Source organism: Triticum dicoccoides, chromosome 2B (genome assembly GCF_002162155.2).
Source record: "Triticum dicoccoides isolate Atlit2015 ecotype Zavitan chromosome 2B, WEW_v2.0, whole genome shotgun sequence".
Classification (NCBI taxonomy): Eukaryota; Viridiplantae; Streptophyta; class Magnoliopsida; order Poales; family Poaceae; genus Triticum; species Triticum dicoccoides.
The window spans coordinates 227,168,874-227,190,589 of NC_041383.1; the positions used below are offsets into that span (position 1 = coordinate 227,168,874).

Genomic DNA, 21,716 nt, shown 5'->3' on the forward strand with positions numbered 1-21,716 from the left:
GTGCATCCAACTTGCTTGCTCATGAAGACCTCGGGCATTTGAGGAAGCCCATTATCGGAATATACAAGCCAAGTTCTATAATGAAAATTCCCACTAGTATATGAAAGTGATAACTCAAGAGACTCTCTATATGAAGAACATGGTGCTACTATGAAGCACAAGTGTGGTAAAAGGATAGTAACATTGCCCCTTCTCTCTTTTTCTCTCATTTTTTATTTTATCTTTTTTATTTTTTTTATTTTTTGGTGGGCTTCTTTGGCATCTTTTTTTATTTGGGCTTCTTTGGCATCTTTTATTTTTCATAAAGTCCGGAGACTCATCCCGACTTGTGGGGGAATCATAGTCTCCATCATCCTTTCCTCACTGGGGCAATGCTCTAATAATGATGATCATCACACTTATATTTACTTACAACTAAATATTACAACTCGATATTAGAACAAAATATGACTATATGAATGCCTCTGGCGGTGTACCGGGATGTGCAATGATCTAGCGTAGCAATGAAATAAAAAATGGACAAGCCATGAAAATATCATGCTAGCTATCTTACGATCATGCAAAGCAATATGACAATGAATGCTAAGTCAAGTATATGATGATGATGGGAGTTGCATGGAAACATATCTCGAAATGGCTATGGAAATGCCATGATAGGTAGGTATGGTGGCTGTTTTGAGGAAGATATAAGGAGGCTTATGTGTGATAGAGCGTATCGTATCACGGGGTTTGGATGCACCGGCGAAGTTTGCACCAACTCTCGAGGTGAGAAAGGGCAATGCACGGTACCGAGAGGCTAGCAATGATGGAAGGGTAAGAGTGCGTGTAATCCATGAACTCACATTAGTCATAAAGAACTCATATACTTATTGCAAAAGTTTATTAGCCCTCGAGGCAAAGTACTACTACGCATGCTCCTAGGGGAGGTTGGTAGGAGTTAACCATCGCGCGCCCCCAACCTTCACGCAAAGATAAACAATCAAAATACAATGAGCGCCAATTTTGTTACATAGTTAGGAGACCATACGTGCATGCTTTGGGAGTCACAAACCTTAACACCAATATTCTTACTAAACACAACCATTTACTAGAACCTCCCACATATTATCACCTCTATATCGCAAAACTATTGCAAGGAATCAAACATATCATATTCAGTGATCTACAAGTTTTATGTAGGATTTTATGACTAACCATGTGAATGACCAATTCCTGCCATCTCTCTAAATAGGTATAAGTGAAGCAAGAGAGTTTAATTCTTTCTACAAAAGATATGCCCACGCTCTAACAAATATAAGTGAAGCAAAAGAGCATTCTACAAATGGCGGTTTTCTATGAAGAGAAACAGGCAATCCAAACTTCAAATGATATAAGTGAAGCACATGAAGCATTCTATAAAGCCATACTCAAAAGATTTAAGTGAAGTGCAATGAGCATTCTATAAATCAACCAAGGACTATCTCATACCAGCATGGTGCATAAAATAAAAGTGAAAACTAAATGCAAAAGACGCTCCAAGATTTGCACATATCACATGAATGAAACGAATCCTAAAACATACCGATACTTGTTGAAGAAAGATGGGATGCCTTCCAGGGCATCCCAAAGCTTAGACGCTTGAGTCTCCTTGAATATTTACTTGGGGTGCCTTGGGCATCCCCAAGTTTGAGCTCTTGCCTCTCCTCCTTTTCCTCATATCGAGACCTCCTCGATCTTCGAACACTTCATCCACACAAAACTTCAACAAAAAACTCGGTAAGATCTGTTAGTATAATAAAGCAAATCACTACTCTAAGTAATGTTGCAAACCAATTCATATTTTGATTTTGCATTGTAGATACTGTAATATAACTTTTCCATGGCTTAATCCACTGATAGAAATTGATAGTTTCATCAAAACAAGCAAACTATGCATCAAAAACAGAATCTGTCTTAAACAGGACAGTCTGTAGTAATCTGAACATTCACCATACTTTTAGTACCCAAAAAATTCTTCCAAAATTAGGAAAAATAAACAATTTGTATAGAAAGACATTGCAAAAAGTTTCAGAACCGTTTGACGTTCGAGTAAAAAAATGTAAAATTGCGCACTACAGCCAAAGTTTCTGTCTTGCACCGCACAAACCAACAAGCAATCTAAACATCCTAAAGGCAAACCTTGGCACATTATTTTTATAATACAATGGAATTGTACAAGGGGATAATTATTTTTGAAGAAAAGTTTCTGTAATTAAGATTCACAAAGTTTCCGTGAGCATGAACAAAGTTCAAGGAGCTCCCCCACTTCAATAATGCTTGTCTTCCTCACTTTCACTTTCCTTTTTGAAAAAGTTTTGGGTTCCCCTCTTTATTTTTTTTGTTTTTAGACTATATAAAAGCACTCAACAGAAATAAATGACTCTCTAAAACTTCTGGGTTGTCTCCCTGGCAGCACTTTCTTTAAAGCCATTAAGCTAGGCATATAGTGCTCGAGTAATGGATCCACCCGGATCCCAAGGTATATCAAAGCCAATTTTAATTAACAATGATTTTTAATTTAGTAGTGTGCATAGAGGAACATATATCATGCAACACTAAGTCTAACTCTCTTCCTATGCATCGGCATGTCATAAAAGAACAATTCATGCACACCAAGTAAAGGCCAATGCATAGTATAAACAGTTTCTTGCAATTTTATCGTGTGGGAAACATAGAGAGGTGGAGATATAGTTCCTCTCTCATAATAATTGCAAGTAGGAGCAGCAAGCACATGCATATTATATCTATCAAATCATCATGTGTAGTAGTGAAACACAACCCATCAATATAATCCTTAATAAGGGCAAACTTCTCTGATATAGTGTAGTAGGGAGAATTCAAAAAGATAATAGGACTATCATGCGTGGGTGCAATAGCAACAATTCCATGTTTAACACAAGGAACTATAGCAAGTTCATCTCCATAAGTATAATTCATATTGGCATCTTGGCCACAAGCATAGCAAGCATCATCAAAAAGGGATATTTCAAAAGAATCAACGGGATCATAACAATCATTATAGCAATCATCCTTCGATAAGCATGAAGGGAAATTAAACAATGTATGAGTTGAAGAGTTACTCTCATTAGAAGGTGGGCACGGGTAGCTAATCCTCTCTTCCTCCTTTTGTTCTTCGCTCTCCTCATCATCTTTTTCATCCAATGAACCCACAGTTTCATCAATTCCTTCTTCCATAGACTCCTGCAAAATATTAGTCTCTTCTTGGACAGTGGAGGAGTCCTCAATATATGGTTTAACATAGGCATTAGAAGCATAATTATCATAACAATATTTGAGTATGGCAAAATTTTCAGATTTGTAAAGAGTAGCATCATACTTTCCAATCAAAGAAGCAATTTCATAAGCACCCTTAAAAGCAACAAATTCTTCAATTTGTTGAACATCATAGTAATTATAAACATCTTTAGCATACGAAGATACAATTCCATTATCACTAAACTCACATTGGTAGGGAAGGTGTTTCTTAGGGTCTTCAGAACAACAAGTAAAATCATATATTTCACATAAATTCCAAGCATAGCATTGCAAACTATGAATTTGATCCAGTAAAAGTTTCCCTTTTTCAGATATGTGGTGTCACACATAACAAGCATGCTCATCTAAAGATTTGCCCTCAACTAAGCTAGTTGGGGTTTCAGCATGAGCACATAAGGATCGAAGATGATCCAAGTAAAAAGCTTCAGGAGTGTGATAGATTTTGAGTGGTTCTTCAACCATTGGTGTAGTAGGTACAACTAATTTTTTTGGTATTTTGCGTTTCCTACCCATAACTAAAGATAGAAAACAACTAAGAACAACAAATAAAAATTACTTAGTGATAAAGCAAACAAGCACACACGAGAATATTCACCCCATGCTATGACTCCCCGGCAACAGCGCCAGAAAATGGTCTTGATAACCCACAAGTATAGGGGATCAATTGTAGCCTCTTTTGATAAGTAAGAGTGTCGAACCCAACGAGGAGCTAAAGGTAGAACAAATATTCCCTCAAGTTCTATCGACCACCGATACAACTCTACGCACGCTTAACGTTCGCTTTACCTAGAACAAGTATGAAGCTAGAAGTACTTTGTAGGTGTGATAGGATAGGTTTGCAAGAATATAAAGAGCACGTAAATAAAAACTAGGGGCTGTTTAGATAAAGAAGCAATAAAGTTAGTATAACGAGTGTGGAAAAGTGGTGGTAGGAGTTACAAAATTGTCCCTAAGCAATTGACTACTTTACTAGGCCGATAACAAGTTTTATGTGGGAGAGGCCACTGCTAGCATGTCATCCCTGACTTGGAATTCTATGCACTTATGATTGGAACTATTAGCAAGCATCCGCAACTACTAACGTTCATTAAGGTAAAACCCAACCATAGCATTAAGATATACTGGTCCCCCTTCAATCCCGTATGCATCAATTTCTATGCTAGGTTGAAGCTTCTGTCACTCTTGCCCTCAAATACATAGTCCTATCAACATACAACTAACCCTATGGTGTGATCCACGCGCGTGCTCATATGATGGGAACCAAAGGACAGCAACATAACCACAAGCAAATTAAACCAATCATAGCAATTCACCAATTATCGATAGGACAACGAAAATCTACTCAGACATCATAGGATGGCAACACATCATTGGATAATAATATAAAGCATAAAGCACCATGTTCAAGTAGAGGGTACAGCGGGTTGCGGGAGAGTGGACCGCTGTAGATAGATAGGGGAAGGTGATGGAGATGTTGGTGAAGATGACATAGGTGTTGGTGTAGATCGCGGTGATGATGATGGCCCCGGCGGTGTTCCAGCGCCACCGGGAGAGAGGGGGAGAGAGCCCCCCTTCTGCTTCTTCTTCTTCCTTGACCTTCTCCCTAGATGGGAGAAGGGTTTCCCCTTTGGTCCATGGTCTCCATGGCGTGGGAGGGGCGAGAGCCCCTCCGAGATTGGATCTATCTTTCTGTCTCTCTCTGTTTCTGCGCTCCTGGTTCTGCCCTTTCACCATTTCTTATATTGCTGGAGATCCATAACTCCGATTCGATTGAAACTTTCAACACGATTTGTTTCCGGATATTAGCTTTCTTGCGGCAAAAGAAGAGCAGCAACCGCCTTACGGGGTGTCCACGAGGTTCAGGGGCACGCCCCTGCCTCGTGGGCCCCTCGAGCATCGTATCGCGTTGATTCTTCTTCCCAAAAATCATAAATATTCCAAAAATATTCTCCGTCCGTTTTTATCCCGTTTGGACTCCGTTTGATATGGGTTTTCTGCGAAACAAAAAACATGCAACAAACAGGAACTGGCACTGGGACTGGATCAATATGTTAGTCCCAAAAATAGTATAAAAAGTTGCCAAAAGTATATGAAAGTTGTATAATATTGGCATGGAACAATCAAAAATTATAGATACGATGGAGACATATCAAGGCCGCGAACCCCTCGAAGATTAGATCTCCTCAGATATCAGCGACGTAGTTCAGGTTTCCAAACCTGATCTGGTGGCCGGGGGCATAACTGTCAACCTGCTCGAGGCGGCCGATCGAGTTGGCACGAAGCACGAAGCCGCCAAACACAAAGACCTGTCGGGGAAGAAAGGCTTCCTGGACGCGGCATCATTATTGATGAAGAGGCGAGCCATCAATCCTTCTGTCGACAATACAATGGAGCTCTCAATGACAGCACCAATGTCGGTGTCAAAAGCGGCAGATCTCGGGTAGGGGGGCCCAAGCTATATGTCTGAGGATCAGTGGTAACTATGATCAAAAGGACACAATGTTTACCCATGTTCGGGCCCTCTTAGTGGAGGTAAAACCCTACTCCTGCTTGATTATATTCGAAGGGTATAGGGGTTACAAGAGTTGATCTACCACGAGATCGTATTGGCTAACCCTAGTTTGGCTAGCTTAGTAGTGTTGTGATCCTGCCTCCGATTTAATCCTCTGGTTTATATAGACACCGGAGGGGCTTAGGGTTGTACAAAGTCGGTTTAATAGAAAGGAAATAACATATCCGGGCACCTAAACTTGCCATCCACGTATATAGGAGTCCCTACCGGACACGAGAGGTGATCTTCTGTCTTGTATCTTGACGGCCCATCAGTCCGGCCCATATCCAATAGACCGGACGCCTGAGGACCCCCTAGTCCAGGACTCCCACAGGCATGCATGTGCTGCTTCCGCCCCAGCACCTATCGTCGGTTGTATCGTTGTTTGGCTTTGCAATACAAAGCGGGGGGAGGGGGACCCCTTTTCGTCAAAATCGGGTGGCGTACCGCTAGGTCCAGTCACACGACGTGGGCATAGGAGTGGTGGTGGCTTAGGTCATTGGACTGGCTGAACCCTTTCCAAGGGATCACCCTCCACTTATATAGACGTCAGAGATGCGCTCAACACTTGAGGCTCATTAGTACTCCACACCCAATTCTCTTGGATCCAATTCGAGTGGATGCCCGCCCTTTAAGCATGTGACCATATAGGTTCACGCACATGGACACGACCCATTAATAGCTGGTAGTGGCTTCTAGTAGAATGTGCCAACTTCCATGTGTGCGCAAATGACGAACCTTAAAAACGTGTCATATGTAATATTCCTTTTGCCTCACGATATATACAGCTCACGGAGAGTACTTGTCACCCTTGTTGGTAGCTCGACCTCTCTTCTCAAAACTGTGATTTAAATTCCTAAATTAGGTTAACACTTAATCCAAGTAGCATGTCCATGCTTTCTGAATCTAATCACTCGAGAGTCGTGGGTGCCCAGAGAATATGTCTCTGTATTGGAGAGGAAAATCCTATCTTGGCTAACCATGTCTTGCGACATGTTCTACAACTAACCCAAAATCTACCTTTATAACCACTCAGTTACGGAGTAGCGTTTGATAGACTCTATATAAGTCGATTCACATCCCGTGTACATGCGAAGACCTCCAGTCTAGGAAATTACATATACATTGTACTTGAGACTAACATATGACAATATCTCGTTGCATCTTAAAGTGGGTATGTCCGACTCGGTGATCCCTATCCCCGAGTCCATACTGTCAGGTTAACATCTCTATGCCCATAACTTGCAGAATATAGTCATCAATAGAATCATATACCGGTCAAAAGGACATGTATCTGAATACCCTTATCAACCAGGGAGTATTAGAAGAATCATTGTACAATATATATAGTCTCACAAACAATTCACATACTTATTGATACATATCAGTGATGATGTTCAAGGACGCTACAAATAAGTCATGAATACACAAGAAAATAGCATCATCACATCATTGTCCTTAGGGCATATTTCCAACAAGTGGGAACTATTGCATATAACTTAGCACCGGAGTCGAGTCAAGTCCACCAGGTGGTCTACGCATCCTAACTGAATCGCCATGTGCAGACCCTGAAAAGGGTAAATGCCACCCTAATGTTTCTCTCTACGGGTGATGCATTCATTCCTACTCTGACATCGATCACTTGTCGGGCTTGGTGCTCCACGACATGACAACCATGACTCTGGTACGCTTGCACTTAAATGGCCTATGATGGGCACCATCACTTGGGAAGATGCCTATGACTCATGCCTTGCTTCCCATGTGTGTTGTGTGAGGACAAGTCATCTTCAAAAGGAGGATGTCACGACGGCGCCCATTGAAGTGGTTACACCCGCACTTGGGCTACGACCTAGAATGTACCTTGGGCCTTGTAAGTCATAAGCTAGGGTTTTATTCCATTTATGAGAGGAGACGACACCTACTTAAGCATTAGATGGAGCGTAGTTGAGATGACGATGAACTTGTATTAGATCTAAATTCCCAGATCTACCTAATTGAGTCGTTGTCTTTGTCTCGAATTTGCGGTCTACTATACTCCACAGAGTTTGGAATGTAACACACACCAATGAAATGTATGTTTCTCTTATCTTTTTTTAAACCCACTTTGCTATGACGGAGATGTGTTTTTTGTGCATTTTCTCTTTGTCGTAAGTAAATAAATTTCAAATTCTCTCTACTTTTGTAAACTTTATTAAATCGTGTCAAATTAATTCAAATAAGTGATATATGTTAAATGATGATCTTATATACCCAACATTGACGAGATCAACTAGGTCTCAACAAAAAGCGCCTAGATCTCTACGTATTGTAAAGTCTCTGGACTATGCGCAAAAGTCTTGCATTCTACCAAACATATGACGCCCTTATATAACACCGGTATAGAGATTTCCATGTCGATGCATCAGGTGTACATGAGTAGGAGTCGAACTAGTATAGGTAGCCGCGTCAAGACTTATAGGAATTTCTCGTATGTCGTGTGAAAACTTTTCTCCTTTTACTAGGTGTACTGGCCAATTCATGCACATAGAGATTCCTATAATACAATGTTGACTAGGTCTGGCCTTGGATAATTTCACTTATGTCCGTGAAGCTCTCTATCTAAATTCTCGAATCTACCTAATCAAGTACTTTAGTGATCTGAACGATCTTATATTTCTTTACAGAAAGAGTAACTATCTTCATAATGAATTTGCACTCTACTATATTCTAGAGAGTTAGGAACATACCATATTCTAAAGAGTCATAACACATGACATACCATATTCTAAAGAGTCACGAATCGTAACACATGTCATACAAAATAAATTTTATGTTTCCTTTTGTTGTGTTTGATGTTTTTGCTTTTCTTTGTGTCGTGCGCAAAGTTTCACATTCTCCTTGAGAATTTGTTTTGTACATCTAATTTTGTATCAAATTAATTCAAATGAAATCCATACGTTATATAAGGTGTTTTGAAGTGGGAATTGACCAATTTCGCTCACCGGAACCCACCGCCGCCGCCGGTCGCCATGTCGCTCAACCGCCTCAAGGAAACACTCCTTCCCTGCTCCTCCTCCGCGCACAGCCAATCTCAACCCCGATCACCCTCGCCTCCTCGCCCACCGCGGAGGCCCCCCAAGACCTCCCTCTCGCAGCAGCTCCTCCGCCTCGAGGCCTCCTACTCCCTACCCGCGCCGCCACCGTCCCCTCCCAACCCCCTGAACCAGAAGACAGCGGAGGATGCGGCCGAACAACCGACTTGTTCGTCGGAGGAGGACGTGGCCCCCCGCCTCCGGCGCCGTCCGGCCCCGCCACCAGCGGCCTCCTTTGAGCCCCGCGGGCCCTATGAGCCACTTGTCCTCTCGCCGCCCGGAGAGCACCCCGTCGTCCAGGTACCATCGTAATTGTGCTCTCCTCCCTCAATTTCTCGCTGGTTACAATTACCGAAAAAGGGTTTCCCCGCTTTATATTATAAATCAACGATCACCGAAACCGACAACGATAGCCACACAACACCACACCACACCACCACACAACACACCCAAGGCTGGATACAGCAGGTACAGGAACAGTCACAACACCCCAACACTCCAAGCATACAACAAATGAGCAACAAGGGCAGAGCTTGAAGTAGTCGGAGAAGTCCACCATGACAGAATGTCACGGAGAGACGAGGCTGAGCTCGGCGAATGTAGGCCTCCAAGACGGCGCCTTCAAGAAGGGGAACGACACCGGAGCGCCGTCGCCGCCGGATCCAAAGGATCATGGCTTTCACCTGGATCATTCAAAGGGGGAGAGTAGCCACGACGACGCCTTCAGGAAGGAGACGACGCCCACGGACGCCGCCGTCGTTGGCCCAACCGAAGCCGAGCAAAGGATCGCCCCTGGCACGCACGCTCCACCTTCGAAACGCCACCGCTCGCCGAAGCACCGGCCGCCATGCCGCCCGAGCGGCCATAGCAACCAGCCCACACCTGAGTCGCGCACCTCGCCCACAAGCAGCGTGACTACCACCAACGAGGCCGCCGCCCCGGCATCCATGACCCCTCCGCAACCACCACGACAGCAAAGGGACGGAACCGACCGATGAGAGGTAAAGGGACTCCCTTCACCCCAAAACGAACCCTTGGCGGGAAGACGGCCCAGCCGGCCAGATCCAGGTAGGGGAGAGGGTTGCCAGCAGCCGCCGGCCTCAACCTCTCCTCAGGTGCCGGCCTCGTCCACGCCGTAGCCGCCGGCCTCGTCCTCGCCGCAGCCACCGCACCGCACCACCGGGGGCCGGGACCAGGAGGCCTCTGCCTCCCTCCCGGGTGCACCCCACCACCACCGACCGGCCAACGGCACCCGCCGAGCCGCCAACGTCCACCAACAGGTCGCCACCGTCCGTCAACACCCCCAGCTGAGCAGCAAGCGAGAGAGGGTCGACCACCACCGTCACGGTGCCACCCCCACCAGCCGGAAGGCGAGGCAGGGGCCGCCGCCAGTGACCAGCGCCGCCCCCGGCCCGCGCCGCCCGGAGGGCCAGATCTGGCGGAGCCGCGACCAGAACCAGCCCCCAGGCGCGCACCCCCAGCACGCCGCCCGCCACGCCGTCGTCGATCGGAACCAGCGCGCCACCGCGCTGCCGCGCACGCCACTAGCGCGACACCCCGGCCCAGCCGCCTTGGCCCGCATCGAGCCCGCCGAGCAAACGGGCGAGATCTCCCCGCCGCCGCCGCCGCCGACTAGGCTTTGCCTGGCCGTGCCCTCTGGCGGCGGCGAGGTGGAGGAGGAAAGGGCGGAGGACCCCGCCGGCGGCGGCTAGGGTTTCCTCCCGGTCGCGCGCGGGGCGACCCGGGAGGAGCGAGCGAGGGAGGGGGGATAGCTCCGCTGGTTACAATTCATGGCTTGAAGTAGTCGGAGAAGTCCACCATGACAGAATGTCACGGAGAGACGAGGCTGAGCTCGGCGAATGTAGGCCTCCAAGACGGCGCCTTCAAGAAGGGGAACGACACCGGAGCGCCGTCGCCGCCGGATCCAAAGGATCATGGCTTTCACCTGGATCATTCAAAGGGGGAGAGTAGCCACGACGACGCCTTCAGGAAGGAGACGACGCCCACGGACGCCGCCGTCGTTGGCCCAACCAAAGCCGAGCAAAGGATCGCCCCTGGCACGCACGCTCCACCTTCGAAACGCCACCGCTCGCCGAAGCACCGGCCGCCATGCCGCCCGAGCGGCCATAGCAACCAGCCCACACCTGAGTCGCGCACCTCGCCCACAAGCAGCGTGACTACCACCAACGAGGCCGCCGCCCCGGCATCCATGACCCCTCCGCAACCACCACGACAGCAAAGGGACGGAACCGACCGATGAGAGGTAAAGGGACTCCCTTCACCCCAAAACGAACCCTTGGCGGGAAGACGGCCCAAGCGGCCAGATCCAGGTAGGGGAGAGGGTTGCCAGCAGCCGCCGGCCTCAACCTCTCCTCAGGTGCCGGCCTCGTCCACGCCGCAGCCGCCGGCCTCGTCCTCGCCGCAGCCACCGCACAGCACCACCGGGGGCAGGGGCCAGGAGGCCTCTGCCTCCCTCCCGGGTGCACCCCACCACCACCGGCCGGCCAACGGCACCCGCCGAGCCGCCAACGTCCACCAACAGGTCGCCACCGTCCGTCAACACCCCCAGCTGAGCAGCAAGCGAGAGAGGGTCGACCACCACCGTCATGGTGCCACCCCCACCAGCCGGAAGGCGAGGCAGGGGCCGCCGCCAGTGACCAGCGCCGCCCCCGGCCCGCGCCGCCCGGGGGGCCAGATCTGGCGGAGCCGCGACCAGAACCAGCCCCCAGGCGCGCACCCCCAGCACGCCGCCCGCCACGCCGTCGTCGACCGGAACTAGCGCGACACCCCGGCCCAGCCGCCTTGGCCCGCATCGAGCCCCCCGAGCAAACGGGCGAGATCTCCCCGCCGCCGCCGCCGCCGACTAGGCTTTGCCTGGCCGTGCCCTCTGGCGGCGGCGAGGTGGAGGAGGAAAGGGCGGAGGACCCCGCCGGCGGCGGCTAGGGTTTCCTCCCGGTCGCGCGCGGGGCGACCCGGGAGGAGCGAGCGAGGGAGGGGGGATAGCTCCGCTGGTTACAATTCATGGCTCCTCCTTCATGGTGATTCACATGGCAAAGTAAAACCTAAATACTATCCGAAACCTACTATTGTTTAGACTTAAGAATAGGCTTTTGGCATTTCAAAGATTGATCCTTACACCTTTCAAAAACAAATCCAGATTTAACACAAAAATTTATAGGTTCAAACTAGACAAAGACTTGGGTGTTAATATTTGCTGCAAGTTTGCTCATGCGCACTCCCATGTGCTGACCCAATTCTACCACCGACAAGGTTTCGTACCGTTGTGTGTCTTTACATGCTGAATGCTCACTGGACCTTCTAATAGGGGTTCGCTTCTCTTCGATTCTACCCGTGGCATATGCCTTTTTTGTATCTTTGGCTATTGCCAATCGATGCATTGTTGCCTGCTTAGAGCATCTCCAACAGGTGCGGCAAAAGGCGCGCCCGCGCGGTAAAATTACGTTTTAGCGCGCGCCGGCTGATTCCGCGCGCTCCAGCGGTGGCGGGAACTTACCGCGCGCGGGAAGCGCTTGCGCGCGCGTGGGAGAAAGCGGCACGCGGCGCGGTAGATTTGGCGCGCCGCTTACCGCACGCCTATAAATTGCCACGCCCGCCACGCGCACCGCACACAGCCACGCGCCCTCCCCTCGCAAGCTCGCCGCACACAGCCACGCGCCCTCCCGCCGCTTCGCAGCTTTCCGCGCCACCATGCCGCCGCGCCGCCGGGGTGCTTCGGGCTATCGCGGCATCCGCGCGCGCCCCAACGGTTGGTTCTCCGCCGAGATACGGTCCGGCGACGTCCGGCTCGGCCTCAGGACATTCCGGAGCGCGCACGAGGCGGCCCGCGCGTACGACGCGGCGGCGTGGCGCTTGGACAGGCCCTGGTCGCAGATGAACTTCCGGGACGTCTTCACCGACCTCGACCGTCGCCCCTCCGCCGCGTCTCCCCTCCGCCGCGTCTCATCACCGACCTCGACCGTGCCGACCACGCTCGGCGGCAGCGCCGCCTCCTCGTCGCCGAGGAGGACGAGCGAGCCATGGCGGAGTGGCGCCGTGGCCACCCGGAGGACGTCGCCGACGAGCATGCCTACTGGGCGGAGAGGACGGCAAGGCGCCGTGCGGAGCGGGCTGACCGGCGTCAGCGGAAGGCATTGGCGAACGAGCAGTGCGACATAGTTTCAGCAGGTGGGAGGTCGTTCTTCACGGCCAACGATGACCGTTGGGACGACATATGGCTCTCAACCTCGGACGACACCGACGAGGATGATGATGGTGATGATGATGGTAGCGACTTGGAGTAGTTTCAATCTATCTATCTATGCCGTAGTAGTATCTATCTATCTATGTATGTCGAACTATCTATCTATGTATGTCGAACTATCTATCTATCTATGTAAAATATCTTGCATCGTTTTTTTTATCTATGCAAAAAAATGTTTAGAATGAGCGCGCGCGCTGCATTTTTACCGCGCCTGCTGGAGCTGCGCGCGCGCGCGGCTTTACAGAGCGGCTGCTGGAGCAAACGCCGCGCGCCGCGCCAAACCAGGCGATGGGCGCGCGCCAAATCAGTTTTTAGCGCGCGGCGCGTTCGGCGCCTGTTGGAGATGCTCTTAACTTTTATAAAACAGACTGCGAGTGTTCATCTATTATTTATGTGATCCACATTGTCAGAAATGTATTTTCTCCTGGTAGATATTCCCTGGACCCTGCGCAAGCGGGAGCTACATGCACCAGGTTGCCCTTTTTTTAGATATTTTAGTTACTATCATTAGTTTCGTATTGCTGTAATTTTATTTTGTGTGGTTGTAGGTGCCCCCATCAATTAATTGCAGGCTACTTGCGCATCAGAGGGATGGTGTGAGATTCTTATACAATCTGTATAGAAACAACCATGGTGGCGTGCTTGGAGATGATATGTAAGACTTGACAGTTATTGTGTTACTATATTATAAGAATGGTCTTAGATTTTTGTGGCTGAACTGAAATTAACTGTACAGTATCCACAATCACATATTCACATCTAAAACATTGTATATGGAAGCAAAACAATAGATTCGAAATTTCCATCTCATTTTCCTTAACTGTAGATAATACTAGGTTCGGAACTGGATATAATGAGAATTGTCAAGTCCTTTTCATTAACTGCAGATAATATCAGATTAGCAACTGGTTGGATATGAGGTAGACTTTGCACAAAATATGATGGATGTGGAGTCATGTGTAACGCCCGACTTCCTTTTAATCATTCTCTTTCTTATGCTTTTCATCATCCATGTTCTTAATTCCCAGAGTTCAACGTATCAATATATTTCGAAGTATCAAAGTAACATTAAATGAAACCCTAACATGCAAAAGGGTTTCTGGCGCTAGGATCATTCAGGAACCTTTTGGACACCTGTTAAAGAAATGCAGCTTAGCTTATACTGTAGATTGGTTATCATCCACATGATTTTCTTAGGCATTTATGCGATCAATGTAGTTGTAGTGAATTCTGTACTTCATACATTCAATGGGCACACCCAAATTTTGACATATATTCGTTTAGATTTATTAATACTTTCTCTTATTATATTTTAGGGGATTGGGAAAGACTATTCAAACAATAGCATTTTTATCCTCTGTTATTGGAAAAGATAATAATCAGGGCGAGAAATCAACAGACAAAGGAAAGAAGTCCAGTCCTGTACTCATCCTCTGTCCCACTTCAGTAATTCGGAATTGGGAAAATGAATTTTCTGAGTGGGCAAATTTTTCTGTTGCTGTCTATCATGGTCCAAATCGTGACTTGGTTCTTGAAAAAATTGAAGTTCAAGGACTAGAGGTGCTCATTACCAGTTTTGATACTTTTAGGACTCGTGACAAGGTTTTATGTGACATCTCATGGGAACTAGTGGTGGTTGATGAGGCACACCGTCTCAAGAATGAAAAATCAAAGTTATATACAGCCTGCTTGGGAATTACTACACGAAAACGCTTTGGTCTCACAGGAACCATAATGCAGAACAAGATAATGGAATTATTTAATGTGTTTGACTGGGTTGTACCTGGTTGTTTGGGGGATCGAGAACACTTTAGAGAATATTATGACGAGCCCTTAAAACATGGCCAGAGATTAAGCGCTCCTGAGAGATTTGTTCAAGTTGCTGATAAGCGCAAGAAGCACCTTGTCTCTGTTCTAAAGAAATTCCTGTTGAGAAGAACAAAAGAGGAGACTATTGGGCATCTCATGCTTGGGAAGGAAGATAATATTGTTTTCTGCAGAATGAGTGATGTTCAAAAACGTGTTTATAGAAGAATGCTGCAACAGCCTGACATACAAATCCTTGTAAATAAGGATCTCCCCTGTAGCTGCGGAAGTCCTCTGACTCAGGTTGAGTGTTGCAAGAAAATTGAACCACGTGGCATTATCTGGTCCTATCTCCACAGAGAGAATCTGGATGGCTGTCCTCTATGCCCCTTCTGCCTTGTTCTTCCTTGCCTTGTCAAGCTTCAGCAGGTTATTTTTTATTCTTGTAATACCTTGGACAGTTTCAATTTTGAAGTTCTTGTAACTTAGTTTCCCTTCATGTAGATTAGTAACCATCTGGAATTGATAAAGCCCAATCCAAGGGATGAGATTGAGAAGCAGAAGAAAGACGCTGAGCTTGCGGCTGCTGTCTTTGATACAGATATTGAATTAGTTGGCGGTAGTGCTAAAAGTGAGAATTTCATGGGTCTCAGTGACTCAGAACACTGTGGAAAGATGCGTGCACTGGAAAGACTTCTGTCTTTGTGGACCCTACAGGGTGACAAGATTCTTCTTTTCAGCTATTCTGTCAGGTGATTGTTTGTTTGTGTGCTATTGATTACTCACTAAAAGACTTGATATATTTCCATTTACCTTAGCTATCCAGTGAGGTATATATATCTAGATCCAATCGCCGTATTGCAGTTACCCTGTTTTATGGCACAAATTAGTGTTATTTATTTCCTCAGTTAGAACCAAGAGATGTTTGCCAACTGTATTAGCAAATTAGTTATATCAACAGCAAAAAACATCTTTATATTGGCTTTACAACCAATCAAGTTTGTCATATTTCAAGGAAAGCAAAAAGGCCATACTGCCTCCATATCATAATAAGTGATGTTTTGGACATGCTTTCAGTCAAACTTCCAAAATTTTGACTATGAACATCATTTTTAATTATTTGGATTGGAAATTTGAAGATAAAGATTTGTCTCAAAAAGTATTTTTAGAGTCTTATAATTTTCTTGGGTTCCATAGATATATTACAATAGAAATAAGTGGTCAAAGTTACATCACGAAAACTGTTTTGATGTCCAAAACGTCACTTATCTGTGATATGGAGGGAGTATTTCATAACTAAGAACTCTTGGTTTTGAACAATAATTTGACGATGGATCACGAATGCATGAAACTATCTTACTTCTATTAAAGTAAGATCTCTTCGCTTTTCTTCGTTCGGTAGTCATTTGTAATTATTTGTATTTTTGCCACTAAGTAGGCACGATTTGTTGTAGCCCAGAATACCCCCATGGTCCCATTTGTTAAAGTGCTGCTATTTATGCCAAAATGATCCCAGGCGGAGTATTTTTTTATTCTTTATTGTAACTTCAGCGATGATGATATGATGTTGACGAATTAAAACTTTTGTAACTTGTCAATTTTTACCACCCGACCCTTATATAACTTGCACTGATCAGAAACAGAGCCTATTTTGGACTATAAAAAGGTTCAAACAAACCCTAGCCTATATTATGGTAACTTTTTTGTGTAGTCATCTTCTTTGCACTTTTTAGCGTTGCGTTTATTTCTGGAAAGTTTTCTTTTTTAGATATTTGTACTTCAGATATGCCACTTTTAGCATCATTTGTGTGTGACTAATTGTTTTATTTCACGTATAAACTTTACAAATAGAATGCTCGACATACTAGAGAAGTTTCTTATAAGGAAGGGTTACTGCTTTTCTCGCTTGGATGGGTCGACACCCATGAATGCACGCCAATCACTAGTTGATGAATTCAACAAAAGCCCTAGCAAACAGGTAAATTTATGTTGATTTGTATTTGTATTTCACAGTCTATTCTTTGTTTAGAAAGCTCGGTGAATTTATTGTGCGAAACACTTTTTTGCAGGTTTTTCTTATATCTACCCGGGCAGGCAATTTAGGCGTTAACCTTGTCAGTGCTAACCGTGTGGTGATTTTTGATCCAAGTTGGAATCCTGCACAAGATTTGCAAGCACAGGACAGATCGTTCCGATTTGGACAGAAACGGCATGTCACAGTATTTCGCCTACTTGGAGCTGGATCCCTAGAAGAACTCATTTATTCTCGACAAATATATAAACAACAGCTTTCCAACATTGCAGTCTCAGGGAAAATAGAAAAGCGATACTTTGATGGCGTGCAGGTAATGCCACATTTGCTTCAGAACTTTAATAAGATTAGGTGGAGAATCTGATGTACTTTACTTGAGATATTTACAGTTGTGGATGAGTTAAGCACAAAAGGTGATGGGGACGAGGTTTATTTGTCCCATTATCTTGGAAAATGGTAATCGAGAACTGGAATCCTAATATTTGGAAGAATACAGCAAGTTTTAAACATAAGAACCAAAATGATGTTCCTTTCCTATCCCACTATAATTTTTATTTTCTCCTAATCACCTGATGCACTTGGTTCTTTTAAAAAATTGCATGCTCTCATTTCATGGCTATGTTTTATCTTTTGGGCTGAATATTCAATTATTTCTTAAAGGGTGACCATATTATGTTCAGAAACATGTTTTTTACACTTGAAAAATGTGTTGGTTGAAAGCATTTAATAATTAAACATAGTTTGATATCAACATTTTGAATTTACTCAAATCAACAATGAGTCCCTCCGTCCCTTCCTAATGCAGGGTACTCAAATGTAATAATTCACAAGTCTACGGAAAGTACCTGGTTGTATTGGCATTGTTACATAGAAGTTTATATCTTTACTAGTCTACAGATAGCTTCATTAGTATTTATGGTTAGATGGCATCATATAAGGAACAAAACAGGTGAACTTCACATTATTGCACAGATTGGTATTTATTTGCTTAATTTCAACTTGAGCCGTTAGTTTGGATGTTGTAAGTATAAGAATTTGTTGCACTTATAAGCACACTTCAGTTTTTGGCTTTTTGGTAATCTCTTTAACAACACCACATCAGTCACTATATACCAGGGCTCTGTCTAGGAACATTGGTTAATTTGGTTAACTTGTTTGTTTCAGGATGACAAGAAATTTCAGGGTGAGCTCTTTGGGATCTGTAATCTGTTCCGTGACTTGTCTGATAAGCTTTTTACTAGTGAGATTATTGAGATGCATGGAGAGGATGAGAAAGCTAAAACATCTGAAGAAACAGGGATAAGAGAAATAGTTGACACTGATTTATTTGGTACACAAGGGCAAATGAAATCATCCACGGCAGCAATAGGTGATGAAAATCAGGCATTGGCTGATTATGGTAAGTCCTGTCAGTATCTTGATTTAAACCGCTTTAATTGCTGTGTTGTAATATGATGTATGAAAGCTTCAGATGGAGAAATGACTAAGTAGCATGTTACTCCTGGTGTGGGGAAACTAATTTGATATTAGCAATTGAACATTTTAGTTTCCATGTCATCTCTTCATTTCAAATACCTGCTCTAGTCATTTTGAGTTGTGTGTTGTATTGGTGCCCAGCCTCTTTCATTCACATAATCAGAAAGAGATTTCATCCCATGTCTGGACACAAAACTTTAATATTTGTGAAATGTTGTATTTTACAAGGTCGCACTACAAAATCCATTTTCTTGAGTCAAGGTTTACACTTCATCAGCCTCACGAGCTGTGTTTGGATCCTATATTTCCACTCTTCAGTTTTTAAAAAGGGCAGCCCGGTGCATGTAGCTCCCGCTTGCGCAGGGTCGGGGAAGGGTCCGACCACTTTGGGTCTATAGTACGCAGCCTTTCCCTACATTTCTAGTTTTTGTGCCATAGTGGCATCTTCATTATTCATTCCAGAATGATATTAGTATGCCAACTTATTGCGAACGAAAATGTTGGGTGCCTGCTAAGCCGATTTATGAAACCAAGTGCTTACTGATAGAGTTTGTTCCCTGTAAACAGGAGTTGTGTATGCTCACCGGAACGAGGACGTTGTGAACACGAGGACACACGATGACAACAACAACGAAAGAGACGACGGCGCGGCAGAAGAATGTGTCGAGCGCATCTCAGAGGACCTGCATGGTAAGAAGCAAATAAAGCCCTCGGCGGACAGGGCGGAACTTCGCTCAGTGGAGGAACAGAAACGGAAGGAGTTCAGCCGTATCGCGGCCTGTGTGGGTATGAACGACCTTGAGTTCAGCAAGTGGCTGCTGTCGGTCTCTCCTCTGCAGCGGCAGCGGGTACTGGACGATCACAGGAAGAAAAGAGTATCACTAAAACGTAAATGATTCAGGGTTTCTTCAGAGTTTTTTCTTTTCCTTCATATTTTTTGAAAGACCTTGGGAGTGGAGTAGTGCCGAGCTTTCACATATCTTGGCTGTCTAGAAAGGTGCTATGCTTTCCTTTAGGGACATCTCCATGTTTCTCCGTTTGATCAGTGATGAAAATCCATTAGCATCAGGCGAGAATAAAGTTGGCTCTAAGCTTCCGTGACCTTGAAAATGATGCCCAAATCAAATTGGTGCTCCAAACGACAGCAATGAAGTCGCAACAGCGCTTGCTTAAGGGGAGGTCTGACACTTCCATACGGTCTCTCAGTTATGATCTCTCCAGTCGCGCAGGAACTCTTGCCGACCAAAACTTTGACACCAGTTGGACCATAACATCAGATCATCCGCACAATGGCCGCATGCATCTGTCGGATGCAGAGGCCCGGGGTGATCCTCCTTCTAAAAAAAAAATCATCCGCACAACGGTGCAGAGTACTGTGTGGTTCAACGGCTCAGTGATTTGTTCTATTTTTGCACGAGTAGGTGCTTCTATTGTAGTTCTCCCTGTTTTAGGCGTTTTTTCGCTCATGTCTTCAGTTTGGATACTACTTCCTCTGCCCTGCATTACTATTTGTCTTAGAAATGGATGTTCTAGAACTAAAAGATACATTAATATACATCCATTTCTATGAGTAATTCGGGACAGAGGGAGTATAATTATCAAAAAATGAGTTATTGCTCACCCCTTTCATAACTTTCTAGTAGGTCATGTTCTTTTCAGCTTATGGAGGGGCTTTAGTTGAGGATTTCAGGCCAAACCCAAAAGAGCTGGTTTTCTAAGCAGGGCTTAACTTCTATGCCGTCGCTCGCCCTATGTGTTGAAACAAACGGAGGGAGTCAACTTTCGACGTAACCCTAAGCAGGGCTCAGCTTCACCACCTTCAGTAGGAAGTTTAGGAGTCAAAACTGGAAATAGAATGAAAAAAAGCGCATTGCCATGTCATACAAAAAGTACAAGGATTCAAAAGTTGGCATCCACACCAAAAATTCTATTCTGAAATTGAATATGTACAGCTACAATCAAATACAGTGGAAATTAATCTTTGAATCCTGATTCAATCATACAAACCAAACAACCCAGAGGAAAATTTCATAACAATTTTAATCCTTCTAAATGACTACATCTTATATGAGGATCTTTCAAATAAAAAAGTATCCTCAAACGCAGCGAAATGACATTGAAATGGATACATAGGATTTTACGACCCACTATCTGAAAATCATGAGCATTGTGATTTGTGAAGCTAGAAACGGAGTGCAGATAGAACTATAACGACATTGAAATGAACTGAAACCGGGAATATCAAAGTGCATCATATTTTATTTTCCGTTTTCCCAACGAGCACGGCGATCGCTTGGTGAAGTATCCATCCGGCAAATATGACATCAGCACTTCTGCCTAGGCGGGGATCCCGCCGCCAATCTGCGTTTCAAAGTCGATGGCGTCCCCGTCCCGCAGCTTGAAAGACGCCGGCGTGCGCTCGCCGCGCAGCCGAACGTTTTCGAACCAGAAGGAGCCGGTGCCTCTGACGACGTCCCCCGCCTCGTCGTAGCACGCATCCATGACGATCTGGAGCTGGGCGTTCATCCTGATGGTGCGGCGGACCAGGCGCTGCTCCTGGTCGACCACCTTGAGCGTGACGAACCGGAGATCCGACGCCAACGGGGACGCCATGCTCCGCTCAGCTTTCGGGAGCGCGCTTGTCCCGCCGCCGCCCAGCAGCTCGGTGAAGAAGTCCACCTCGTCGCCGTCCTCCATCTGGAGCTCCGCCGGCGTCTGCCAGCCGCGCAGCCGGTCGCCGTCGTACAGGAACCGGCCCGTGCCGCGCTGGACCGCCGGCACGCTGGCGTAGTAGAAGTCCATGAGGCTCTGCAGCTGCTCGGTCCGCCGCATGGTGCGGTAGACGGTGTGGCCGTCGGTGTTCCGCACCTTGAGCTTCACGTGCACGCCGGGCTTGATCACCGGCTTCCGATCCTCCTCCTCCTCGTCCACGCCCTGCCGCGACATGCCTACGCGGCGAGAGCGACCGATGTGCTTGTGTTGGCTTCTGCTTTGGTGTGGCCTGGAGGCGATCTGCGCGCTGCTTATAAAATGGCCGTGGTTTAATTAACCCGGGAATTCGTATCGGCGCTGGACCTTTCGATTGCCGCACCACAGTAACTCCATGCGGGGATCTAAAACGATCAAACTCTGCGCAGGGATCGAAGCGATCAGGCATTTGTTCTTTTCCAACTATTTTACTCACCAAAGCAAGCAGAGGTTAAACGAGAGCGCTGTTGACCAAAA

The 21,716-nt window shown here is 46.0% G+C and overlaps 2 protein-coding genes across 2 annotated transcripts; one reads left to right on the forward strand and one right to left on the reverse strand.

Annotated features, from left to right (window-relative positions):
• Nucleotides 1-8,821: 8,821 nt before the first annotated feature.
• LOC119363228 (switch 2-like) lies at nucleotides 8,822-19,587 on the forward strand. Its single transcript, XM_037628543.1, has 8 exons — nucleotides 8,822-9,216; nucleotides 13,726-13,832; nucleotides 14,494-15,412; nucleotides 15,488-15,735; nucleotides 16,835-16,961; nucleotides 17,053-17,328; nucleotides 18,180-18,414; nucleotides 19,059-19,587. The coding sequence occupies exons 1-8, from the start codon at nucleotides 8,854-8,856 to the stop codon at nucleotides 19,385-19,387; spliced, it is 2,604 nt and encodes an 867-aa protein (XP_037484440.1). The 5' UTR covers nucleotides 8,822-8,853; the 3' UTR covers nucleotides 19,388-19,587.
• A 1,241-nt stretch (nucleotides 19,588-20,828) lies between these two features.
• Nucleotides 20,829-21,437, reverse strand: LOC119360810. Its single transcript, XM_037626300.1, has one exon. The coding sequence runs from the start codon at nucleotides 21,435-21,437 to the stop codon at nucleotides 20,829-20,831; it is 609 nt and encodes a 202-aa protein (XP_037482197.1).
• Between the last annotated feature and the right edge of the window lie 279 nt (nucleotides 21,438-21,716).

Coding starts and splice junctions, on each gene's coding strand:
- LOC119363228 (XM_037628543.1), top strand. CDS start 8,854: ATGTCGCTCAACCGCCTCAAGGAAACACTCCTTCCCTGCTCCTCCTCC. Junction 16,962..17,052: donor ACAAAAGCCCTAGCAAACAG/GTAAATTTATGT, acceptor ACTTTTTTGCAG/GTTTTTCTTATATCTACCCG. Junction 18,415..19,058: donor TCAGGCATTGGCTGATTATG/GTAAGTCCTGTC, acceptor CCCTGTAAACAG/GAGTTGTGTATGCTCACCGG.
- LOC119360810 (XM_037626300.1), bottom strand. CDS start 21,437: ATGTCGCGGCAGGGCGTGGACGAGGAGGAGGAGGATCGGAAGCCGGTG.